The sequence below is a fragment of the Rhamphochromis sp. 'chilingali' genome, assembly GCF_963969265.1.
Source record: "Rhamphochromis sp. 'chilingali' genome assembly, chromosome: 20".
Lineage (NCBI taxonomy): Eukaryota > Metazoa > Chordata > Actinopteri > Cichliformes > Cichlidae > Rhamphochromis > Rhamphochromis sp. 'chilingali'.
This window is the reverse complement of record NC_137947.1, coordinates 23,075,579-23,088,035: the sequence shown is the minus strand read 5'-3', so window position 1 is coordinate 23,088,035 and position 12,457 is coordinate 23,075,579. Positions and strand designations below refer to the sequence as shown.

General features: G+C 41.4%; 1 protein-coding gene across 1 annotated transcript in view; it reads left to right on the top strand.

Moving 5' to 3' along the window:
• The window catches only part of lrpprc (leucine-rich pentatricopeptide repeat containing), a 64,058-nt gene that overhangs the window by 13,262 nt on the left and 38,339 nt on the right, over nt 1-12,457 (top strand). The window contains exons 14-22 of the mRNA XM_080868634.1: nt 1,525-1,594; nt 3,535-3,562; nt 4,104-4,161; nt 5,028-5,134; nt 6,384-6,461; nt 6,658-6,729; nt 6,958-7,071; nt 7,196-7,326; nt 7,657-7,742. Of these exons, the coding sequence (XP_080724760.1) occupies nt 1,525-1,594; nt 3,535-3,562; nt 4,104-4,161; nt 5,028-5,134; nt 6,384-6,461; nt 6,658-6,729; nt 6,958-7,071; nt 7,196-7,326; nt 7,657-7,742 (744 nt within the window). The remainder of the gene's footprint in view (nt 1-1,524; nt 1,595-3,534; nt 3,563-4,103; nt 4,162-5,027; nt 5,135-6,383; nt 6,462-6,657; nt 6,730-6,957; nt 7,072-7,195; nt 7,327-7,656; nt 7,743-12,457) is intronic.

Genomic DNA, 12,457 nt, shown 5'->3' with positions numbered 1-12,457 from the left:
CTCATCAGGCCTTTTAAGAGATTAGTTTGTGTGAATATGTAAGAAGCGAGAACGAGAGGCGCCTCAACTGGCAGAGGAATGGGATAGAGATGGCCGCTAAATAATGGATGACTCTTCCTGTTTTCCCTTTCTTCTGTTTTTAGTCTCTAGCATCCACCACTCATTTTCACAGGCAGCTGTTGCGTTTCTTTCATTTGTACTCCCTAGTGAATTTATTTTCCTTTTTCCTTTTTTTGGCCTCATGTGAAGAAAGTTTTACAGATTCTTTAACCCTCACATATCTTCCTAGAAATGGTGCTGGGTCTTATCTGCTGCCAACGTTATGTGTTGCCTTTTTGTGTGCAAAAAAATTGTCTTGGCAGAATAGTTAGATACTTTTCTCGAATGTGGAAGCAGAAACCAAGACCATGTCCACATGCTTAAATGCATTGAGTTTAGGGCTGTTCGATATAACGATATATATCGGATGACAATATAAAAACGTCTATCATTTCATTTTACGCTATCGTTTGTTTCGTGGTGTCGCAAAATAAACTGTTTACGGCAGTATTTTTTTTCATCGTTTTGATGGTCACTGTAGTGGCTATATTAATTTCTTAAAGTTTTCTCTTTCCCTTATATTTCATATAACCACACTATGGACGGACAAGCGCCTGTTTTTATGCGTTGTGGTTAGCAACAACGACGTAACACCATCGCATGTCCGCTTGTTTATGTTCCACATAAACCTTTCACAATAAAGCTCAAGATTCTGTTGAGATTTTTCAAAATAAACTGAATCACGTGAAAGAGCAGATTATTTATGGATGAGAATTAAAAAAGAGCCGCCAGGTGCTAAAAAATAAACCTTAGACCAAAGAAAACGGCGGCCTTTACAACTTATGTCTAAAAATGTATAGTTTCATGCTTTGGTTAAAACACTCGACTCCAGCTACATGACGCGCAGCTGGAAACACTTCCCGTAAGACGAGCTGCCCGAGATTCACAAAATTTACAGAAAATGCTACATTTTTGTGATTTATATCGTTATCGGGACGATAGAATTCTTATATCGGGATATGAGATTTTGGTCATATCGCACAGCCCTAATTGAGTTACTGCCATGTGATTGGCATAGTGGTGTTTCTTCCAGTTAATAATGGCAGGTGAACGTAGAAGTCTTCACACAGGCAATGTGTCATCAGTGTTACACTTCGACACTGCCTTTTAGGCAGCGTTTGGGACTGTAGCTTCTGGCTTATTACTGGAATAGCATTACTTCTAATCACATTCCCTGTTTGCAGGGTTTTATGCAGACTGGTGAGGGTGGAATAACTATCACATTACAGCTTTAAACAAAGCTTTGAATTTAAGCTTTCTCCTGAACTTTGCTGAAAATGTGCTGAAAGCCTTGCATGTTAGATTATTGATTAGTTGAATTGCAAGGCCACCAATCCCAATCTTAAACTTCATTGCAGGATTCCAGAATGTGAATCGGTTTGTCGCTTTTTTTCCCTGTAATCATGATTTGTCTTCTCTTTCCAGTGTCGGATCCTTCCTTCCCCTCCCTGGACCTCGGTGTTTTCCGCAGCAGCCTCATTCTGGGCTTCAAAAAGTGAGTTATTAGCCTGCCGTCCCTTCATGTGTTCACATGTTCCCCATCACTTTATATTCCATATTTCTCCATATTTTGCCCCCAAACTCCTCACTGGTGTTTGAGGGAGGCCTGTAGCTATGTGGAGGTCACTGCAGCATATGCTATGAATATGACATGTGCAGCTGATCACACCATCTACAGTGTCTGTGCTTCAGCAGCTGCGGGGAAAAACACTACCACACACACATGCATGCAGACACATGCACACACACAAAAGATATACATGGATGCCTCATGCATATGGAGCTTGTCATCCCTTAGCTCTTGCCTCAAAGCACCGTGGGAGATATGTAAATTAGCAGATGCCCAACACTGTCGCTCATACCCAGACCCCCATACTGGTCTCTGGTTGTCTCACCCTACACAGACACACAAACGCAGACTGACCCACAGGCTTTCTTGAAGGGATGTTTATGAATATTTACAGTTTAGCACTACACACCCACACAAAAACACTCCAGCCCCTGAGTGAGGCTGGAGGTGTGTCAAGAGAAAAATGCTGACTTGTCTGCTGGGACCAAAGTTATTTCTTCCACTAAGCCAGGATACGCTCAGTTGAGCTTAAATTTGAGCTTTATAATTCAGCTGGTAGTTTCTTTGTTGTAGTGCATGCTAACTAACAAAAGGGAAAAAGTTATGCTGATTATTCTCAGGAATCCATCATTTAAAAAAACAAGACAATGCCATAGTTTGAGCTTGGCAGCATAGTTTTTACTTTAAGGACTAGAATTATAGCAAAATGCCTTTTTTTTTTTTTTTTTTAAAGCTAAAAATTTATTCAGAAGCTTTATAATAAAAATGTAGTAAAAATAATAAGACAAACTTTAAATCGAAATGTTTCTCTACATATGTGTCGTTTCCATTTTAACTCGCAGTATCCACGTTTGTTTTTATTTTATCTCCAGAGCTTTTTTTATTTGCTTTTCTCTCATTGCACACACATGTACACACACACACACACACACACACACACTCTCACCGTTCTGATAGTTAGGTTGGCTGACAGGGTCATAATTGGGCTTGTCACTTAGGGACCGTGTGCGTCTGTGTGTGCATGTGTGTGTTTGCGAACGCCGTGTCATCGCTGTGTAAGACCTGCTCCTGTCAAAGACAAGGTCAGGGGATAATTTAATCATTAAAGACCTCTTCTTCCCTCCTCTCATCACCCACTTTCTCCTCCTTTCCGCCAACTAGCTGACAACGCCAGAAATGTCACACATTGTCATCATTTAGCCTGTGTGCATGTGTGTGACTTTGTTTCACTGTGTCTTTTGTGGTTTTTCCAGGCTTTTATACTGCCGTCTCTCCTCTCATGTACAGCGAGGTTGAGAATGTCAAATTACAAAATCTGTCGCTCTTTCTCGGTGTGTTGTGCCACACTGTCAATTCAGAAGCTACGGGAACATGACACTGTCTGTGTTACGATTACTTGATTTCAAATGTCATATCATGTGTGTTGTTAGAATAAAAGTTACGTCATTTATTGAGTAAGTCCTTAATGCAAAACGTCTTTGAGCGAAGATGTATCATTGTAGTTCCTGAAGAACTGGATTTTCCTCACTTTGGGGGGAAAATGTAGCAAAATGTACAGAATTTGTGTTTTTCTTTAAAGGTATGAAAATGTATTTTTGCTGCTTTAAATATTATATAGTGTTTTTACCTAATACTTTTTTTTAGTGTGGCGTTAAAGGGAGGCTGTTAACTACTAGCTTAAAACAGTTATATATTAACACAAAGATATTAAGGGAAAGTAAGCTGGTGACGCATAAAGATGTCCTTTTATATTTAAAGTATAGCCTATGCTTGCTTATGACCAAACTGCACAGCAACTCTGTGAAGTTGGAGTCTTGTTGACCTGCCCTGGGTACTCATGTCTTGTCCTCTACTGCCCCCTGCAGGTCTGCTGATGTGGAGAGCATGGTGAAGGTAAGAGGTCAACATGCCCACGCGGGCTGCAAAGAGTGATATAGAAGTACAACAGAGAGGTTTAGAAGGAGTTTATCAGCGGCTATGTTAGAACAAACAAGTGCAAATAAAAAGAAGCATTTTTTAAACTTGACACAAGTTTAATGAGACATGAGATGAATTTCTGTCTGCCTCTGATTGGCTTTTTTCTTGTAAGTTAAGATGAGTTGCATTTAGGAGGGTTGTAAAATAAGGGTTTGATATTTAATTTGCTTTTCTGACAGAAAGTCACATTCAGTAAAATCTACATTTTTACTGTACTGTTTATAAGATTGGGGAAACCTGCAGTCAGCTGAGACTGAAGAAGTCACTTGGATGAGTGACGAAACGTTTCTCCCAGAAAACGCTATGTCCAGATGAACAGAATCAACTTTTGGAGATAGAATCTACATTGTTAAAACATGGCCCATGCCTGTCATTATTTGGTTATGCCATGTACATTCTTCCACTTGCTGCATATGACGTACTGTAATTTCTATGTGTGATCAATTTGTGTTTCCAGATTACTGAGGTCTTATACAAAGATGAACGCTTCTCTAAAGGAAACTCTTCCCCTGCTGGTAAGGAAACATTTATATGTCCCATTCCTACCAACAATTCATGATGCTGATATCTTGTATACAAGGACATGCCTGGAATGTGTTTGTGTGCATTTGTGCAGGTGAGAAGGAGAGAGGAGTGAGAGTATGGCTGTACGTGTAACTCATATTGGTATTCAGAGTCGGGACTGTATGCGCTGTCACTTTCTAACTATAATTCAGATGACAAAAAAATGCTTTGCATGTGTTTACGTTCAGTCTCAGTAGCTGCTGCCCGGCCCACTTCTCATCATTTTGTGTGTGTGTGTGTGTGAGTGTGAGTGTGTTGCTGTGTGGATGAAAGACCTGCCCTCTCCATCGGAGGAAAGGGAGCCTAGCTGCTGACACAGCGCAGAGTAGTTAAAGTGGGTATGTGTGACTGTTAGGCAGCGTTTTTGCGCTGTCAGTGTGTGTGCAGAGCGTTAATGTCGCTGTGTGTGTGTGTGTGTGTGTGTGTGTGTGTGTGTGTGTGTGTGTGTGTGTGTGTGTGTGTGTGTGTGTGTGTCACAGAATGTCCAAAGTGCTGAAACTGGTGTGTGTGCAGGTGGGAGCGATGGAGACCGTTATCCATGTCACATCCAGTTACACGACATCTGCAAGTGTGTGTGTGTGTGTACACGCTGCAGTAAGAGGAATCTGTCACTGCCAGCCGTCGTACATTCACTCAAACTCCAGCCCAAAAGCAGCTTCTGTCAGCAGAAAAGAAACACAATCACACACTCTGCAGAGGTTACAGAAAAATAGTATAAATGCACAAATGGCCAGAGTGACTGACACGGTGGCAAATGAAATGTATTCCCAAGACAACGGCTCACTGTGCATGTGTATATGCGTGTGTGTTTGTGCAGAAGCTACAGCCTACTTCCTGTATAATCTGATCGACAGCATGTCAGAAGGGCAGGTGCGGGCGCAAGAAGACAAACTGCGGAAATTCTTCAGTCAGCTGCAGTCTAAGGTACACACACCGATTAAGTTGATTGGGGGGAGAAATGCACACACCACACATTCATGTACTAACATCTCTATATCCAGTACATTCATAACCTTCCCACTTTAAAGGAGCTTGGACTGTCTGATCTGAGATGATGCGGTGTGTAATCGGACTCGGATTATTTACAGTATACACGCTCATCCTGTGCTCTATTTTTCAAGAGTGAAGGTTTGAGTTACGAGGTCCAGACATGTTGAAGAAGATTAAATCATGTTTTACATCAAGGATTTAGGGGGAAAAAAGGAAGAAACAAAAACTCTCTTCACTGGCTTTGTTTGGAATTTAAAGTGTAAAAAAAATAAATGTTAATCCTTAAGTGGACATTTTTTTTTTGATACCAGTGTTGGCAGTGCTGTTTCTCACCTTCATCTGCGGAAATCCTTTTCATATAAAGCAATACTTCATATGCTTTGGAGCAAATATGAATATATATCACAATATTTATTAATTTGTCATTTTCCTTTAAATTCTAATCAGCATAAACATTCACAAGATGAAAGTATCCTAATCAATTTCTCAAAGTCCAGACTAGTGTTTTGTGAGAGTGTATATATCTTTGTTTGATTCTATTTTATTATTTTGGGTTTTGAGGTCTTTCATTTTTATCCAGAATTACATTATTTTATTCACCTTCAGGGTTTTTGACTATTGTATATTATATATTTTAGGATTTTTTTTTCTATATATATCCAGCCATTATTTAGTTTTTTTTTTTATGTTTTTTTTTCGTCTTGTATGTATTTAAAGTTGTCCTGTTGTATTATATTTTCATCTCATTATTGGCTCATCAGTCATCTGTGGAGGGCCTTAACCCACATAACATAAAACACACAAAAGCTCAAACTCTCATCTGCAAAGTGGAATCCAGTGAATAGTTGCATATTCATTTTTGAGTAATGAGTCAATAGCGTCAACTCTAATTTGCATGCAGGTCATCTCTCAGGTATTAATCACCAAAAAAAGGATGTCACTGAAAGAGTTTTGCCATTTTGTTGTTAATTAGTCGTTAATGTCCCTTTATTGAAATTGCATCATTTCCAGTAGCACCTGATTACAGCGTTATGCTCCGCAAACGATTTTGAGCATAAGCTCTTGATGGATTTTTTTAAATTTAGTTGTGGCTGAGAGATTTTCAGCTGACTTTGTAACAGAAATCGACAGGTTAAGCTCGAGTTTCTTGCTGATGTTTGTTTTCCTGCTGATTTCTACACAGAATATAATGATTTCAGTAAACCTCTATCGAGGGATAAGGAACCTTCTGGATTCCTGCCACGTTCCTGAGCTTGTCAAGGTATTGAGCCCGACCTTCAGTCTTTTATTTTTAAATATACCTACTGTTACTTTGGACATTTTATTATATCGTTTTCAGGTAAATTAGAGTCAGTTTTTCCACTATGTTTTCTGCACTGTTACTCTAAGTGCTCATTATACTGCAGTAGAAATTGGATGCCAAGTGTTGACGCTGTGTGTGCATGTGTGTGTGTCAGGATGTGATGGCTTTGGTAGACCCCAAAGAGAAAGTCTCCAATGGCCCTGTGTCAGCTACTCCTCGTGCCACTGTAAGTAGGACATTGTGAAGGACGCATACAAAATGTTCAAGTTTCACAATTATCCTCATAACTTTCTTTGATGTGCCATTTTGTAAAGACATCTTCCCCACACCCCAAGTAAGAGCGCAGCTCTCCTGTGGAGATGAATGTCCATGTGTCTATTTGTACAAGCTCCTGTACCCGTGAGGTTGGACAGTGGTCATGTACATGTGTTTAACACCTTTCTGTCTCCTTTAGGGAATTGAGGGCAAGGTGTTGGCACTTGAGAATAAATTGGCTGAACTAAAAGCAGAGAACAAACCATTAGGACTTGTTCTCAAACAGGCCATCCAGGCTCTGAGTGCTGAGGAGGTAAAATTTCTTTTGGTCTCATAAGGCTCTTTTTCTTTTGTTTTCTTTTTTGAAGTTAGCTGCTTTGTTTTTGTGTTTGGTTTTGGGTTATTTTTTTTTCCTGAGAGCGTTGTTGTCTGATCAGAACCTGCAGCGTGCCCTCGAGCTGAAGCAGCAGCACGAAGAGGAGATGACAGCCGGCGGCTACGCCATCCTCATCAACCTGTGCTGTCGCCAAAACAATGTGGAGGAAGCACTGAACCTGAAGAGAGAATTGTGAGTGGAGCATAATGTGCGCACACAAACAAATTTTCTACACGCGCGCACACACACAGACGCACATGGCTGCACTGTGGCCAGTAGCAGGCCATTAAAGTTTAACTTGAGTGGTATTAGGGGAGACATTAATGCAGGGTCCAGCCGCTTAGTTGACTGGCTAAAACACAGGAAACTCTCCCCTCTGCCTCCCCCGTTTCCTTCTCTTCACTCACCACCTGCTTCCAGCATCAGCCTGAACACTGAGAACGTACAATAGATGAGTTGCATTACTGTAAGTGGAATACATTAATCAAGTCTGTCTGTTGCTATCTCTGTCTCTGCTTTTAGGAGTCGTAAGGACTCATCAGTAGCATTGGATGCCAGCAAATACCTTGCACTGGTCAAGGTCCTTTCTGTAAATGGCAGAATGGAGGGTAAGTTAACCTAGAACTACAAATAATGTATTTTTTTTTCCTTCTTTGTGCTATTAGTTTGACAAATTCTTTGATTAATAAATTTCTTAAGTTGTTAAGTCCTTTTTTTTTTGAGTGATTAATCCTTTTTTGTTTTGTTTATTTTAATTTTGCGTGATGAGGATATTCTTATAAAGTTGAGCTTGCTCCAGTAGCCTTCCCTCTTTAAATAAAAGTAATACATACAATTGACTGCTGCTTTTTCTTTGTCAGTATATCTGGCTTGAACTTAAAAACCAATGCGCTTCTTTGTACGTGTCACCAGCTCTGTCACAATCTGTCATTTCCCCTCCCTCAAACCACATTAGCTGGCTATTTCCAGAATGCTACGGTGGGTTTCCTTCAGCCCATCGAAGACCCAATTACCATCAGTTTTGCCGCTCTGCTTTTTGCACCCAATGACAGGAAAAATGTTTCCCTTGTCTCTCCTCGCCGTTCCTCTCCTCCCCTTTTGCTATCTCTCTATCTGACCCTCTCTCCTCTGCTCCGTCGCAAAGCGTGTCATTCTCTTATCCCCTCCAACACACACACATACACACACGCACATCCGTGTCAGTGAGAAACGAGAGAGGGGAAAATTACAGGACTGTGTGTATTTTTCCAGAATTATTGAAATCTGCCTTGATGCTAATGGCAGATCATGTCCACCAAAGTGCTTGAACATTTCTCACACACACATACACACAGCGACACGCAAATTTGCATGTGAATTCAAGCAAAAGGCATTTGGTGGCACGGCGGTTGGTGTTATCCATCTGTGTATGTGTGTTGGGGTGTGTATAGGCAGCGCTAACGCATTTGCCATTAGTCGGAGTGTGCATATGGAGGGGGACGCTTGTCAGCCACATTAGCACACATGGCTAACCTTGATTTTAGCCTGTCCCCACCCAGACGCTGGTCCGCCTGGCTCCCAGCACACACCAGGACCAGATGAAGATCATGTCTCCTGGCATCCTTCTTTACTTCTCACTGTCTCTAATGGCTTTTTTTGTTTTTTGCTCATGGCTCTCTCATTTCACCTAACAGGTGAACTTTGTTTTTACAATACGTCATCCTTTTCACTTTATTCTTTTTACTTACCTTCCCCTGTTGCTCTTAGGTAATTCTTCATAATTGATTCCTCTTCTAATAGCTGATTGATCTTCCTATGCTGCTCGCTCCTCAGATTAACTTTCACATGTCCATAAATCTTCCTGATCTTGCATCTCTTTGGCTTTTTTTTTTCTAGCATGTTGAGGTCCAAAAACATCATTGTAGGTTCATCTGTTGAGATTTAGGAAAAGATTCTCCTGTCAACATGGGCAGGTGGAAAACTGCTGAACATTAAAATGTTTATTATTGTTATTATGTTTTATTCAGTACTGTAATAGTCCACATTTAGTGTCTATTTCAAACAAATTATATAAAATCCAGTGTTTATTGGCTAATACAGACATATGCTGTTATAAACACTTTTGTTAACAAGATCTACTCCAGATATCTTACTTCCACCAAAATATATGTTTGTGGTATTTTCTTGAGAATATCAAAATGATGTGCTTTAACTCACTGGATCTAGATGCAGTTCTGGATTAATCAAAGTTGAGCCAATCTTCACCCAATGCATCCATAACCCTTTAAGTAACAGATCCAGACGATCACAAAGAGTGCACCCAGCATAGCCTCTGTCCTCTGAGTATCCTCTCTCTCCATCTTTGCAAGCTCTGTCCTTTTTTAAATATACCTCTTCTATCACAGCCATCTGTTTGACCTGCCCTTGCTCCGCTTCCTCCACCTGTCCATCCTCCCACTTTGGTAAACAGAACTTGTTCTGGCTTTTGGTGGTCCTGGATATGTCTTTGGAGCTATGTGTGTTTGGGAAAGAGACATCACTAGCAGTCATGTCATGGAACATTAGGTGAACCACTGGGCTGTGTGATGTTTGTTTACCTGGCCTGTCTGCCTCCCCATCTCTTCAATTGTGTGCGCACACGTGTGTGTGTGTGTGTGTGTGTGTGTGTGTGTGTGTGTGTGTGTGTGTGTGTGTGTGTGTGTGTGTGTGTGTGTGTGTGTGTGTGTGTGTGTGTGTGTGTGTGTGTGTGTGTGTGTGTGTGTGTGTGTGTGTGTGTGGGTGGGTGGGTGGGTGGGTGGTCTGGCTCGCTGTGCTGGCCATGATGCTCGGCTGAGCTGATGGATATGCATACTGGCTAAACGAACAGATAAAGGGGGAGATGGAGAGAGGACGCCGTGGGGGAAGTTTGGACGGTGGACGGAGGGATGTTAGCTAGTGTTGATCCATTTGGGCAGATCAACTCCAAGCCATTGGTCTCAGTGATTAGTGGGTCTGTCAGTTAGTGATGGAGAGAGGTACGGAGAAAGGGAGAGTGGGAGGCATGGAGATGGATAGTCGGAGTGAAGCACAAGTTTCACTGGAAGTGATAAATAGTACAGACTTGACAACGACTCAAGTCATTAGAGATATTGTTTAATGTTGATACCACCATTTGTAATCAACTCTGTGGAAAACCGTTCTTTAGGGGGAAACTGTTCTGTTTTTTGAAGGTTTTCTTTGTTTTTCTTGTGGATAACCTTGCTCAGTTCGTCTGTTCATGAAGTGATGTCTGTTTCATTTTTGTCATTCTGTTTATTGACATTTGAGTGCATTGACACTAGTAGTGCAGAGACCTAAACTGTTATTATAAGCATGTTAAGTGTAGCTTTATTATCATGTATGCTGGTTGAGTTGAATGAAGAAATATTTTCACTATGACAAAATTAGCATAATTTTAAGTTTTCCCACGAAGGTGACTTACAGCAACATTATTAAACTGAACAGATTTAATTATCAAACGTTTGTGTCACACATCCACACATTCTTCCATCAAGCTCACCTCCCTGATTTGTGGTGCTTGTGTTCTTTGTTGAAAGAAGTTAAAAGCACACCTATGAGTGGGACAGAATATGAATATTGCATTATATCTTTTTGCTTCTTCTTACATTACATACATTTATACACTCGTTTTTACACGAGTGGTGAGCAATGAATTTTCACCAAGGGGCCTCATGAGAGTCGTAGAGAACCGCTCCAATAAGCTGATCTCAATTCTGCTCATGAATTTTATCTCTTCATAAGCTTATTAGTGCAGTCCACCACAACAGTCCCGATTTCTCATGTGGCCCCTTGGGGAAATTAAATGCCCACCCCTGCTTTAAACCAATTCCACCACTAATTTTACTTATCAGGGTCATGATTTAGTTACTGCTTAAGGTAATGCTTATGAAATAAATTAGCCTGAAAGGAAAAGACTTGAGGGTAATTTAAAAGTTGCAATGAAGAAAGCGGCTAAAATGTTGGGGTGGGGGGGCAATTGGAGGGCAGATCGTCTAAATCCTCTTGCTTTGTCTTCAGTGGCACAGATATGATACGGGGAATTGCAGTGTGTTGAGTATCGCAGAATTGGTAAAACGTGGGAATATATTTGTAGTTGGAAACTATGTTGATGGTATCAATTGCTGATATCTTGATAATTAAAAACAGAAACAGAGCAGCAACAGAAACCGGATAAGTTGAAAGAGTACCCTTTATCTTCATCAGGCCCACATTCAATTAACCAAACTTATCCCTTTTGAAAAGCTTAACCCTCCTTTTATTTTCTCCCCCTGTTTAGCGGTGTCTCCTCCACTGCTAGTCACCCCGTCCCCCTCTTCGCCCCTCTATTTTTCCCCCCCGTCCCATTAAATCTGTGACAGCCATGGGTTCCCATCGCCATAACAACTGGCATAGGGAGGTGGAGGGCTGGAGAGACAGACTGAAATTAGGATGCCAAAGCACTCACCAGTGGCCCCGTATCTCAGCCCACGAGGGTGTGTGTTCCCAGTAGAGTGACACTCGTTTGAGGGGTTTTGTTGTATTAACAGCTGTGTAGGTGTGGATATCATTACTCCCATGTGTTCACTTTATTTGCTTTCATGCATCTGTGTACTAAAATCTTCACCAGTGAAAAGAGCGAGGATCTTTGTAAGACAGGATCCAACATTATCCTGCATTTGGAGGCTTAATGGTGATTATTCAAATATATTCTGTGTCTGTGCATCTCTCCATCTCCCTCCTCCTTCTTGGTCATGCTGTATAGATTAGTATCCGTGGTGGAGAGCGGCTGTATCGCTGTCAGCCCATTAGCAGCTGTCTAAATAGATGGTAAACGCATCTTAATTGCTTTACCCTGATACACCACATATACACACACACAAACCACACTCTCTTTTCACCATTTAGCCCCTAGTGTTGGCCAGATGGATGCGTGGCCCAGTAAAAAGCCCTCCATTACCGGCTGGACTTGACCAAACTGATCCACCCCTCAGCCCGCTTAGCGAGGTCTCACTGGGTCCACGGCGGGCCCTTGTCGCCACATACCTATAATTTAGCTCCCCAAGTGCTTTCCACATGGCCACGGCAAAAAGCTGGCCTCCATTGTAGAGGTCTGGTAATTGTAGTCTCGTTTAGAAAACTGCAAGTAGCAATTAGCACAGAGTTGGCATTATACGGGGTTGGATTTGCATCCCCCGCTGGGTGCAAAATTCTGTTTTAATATGGGTTTGTTTCCCCCACATGGAATTAGCTAAAGGGGCCTTTTATCACATTCACACACCCTACTCTTCTCCCAGCCAATATCTGCCCTCCTCTCGCTTTCTTTCTC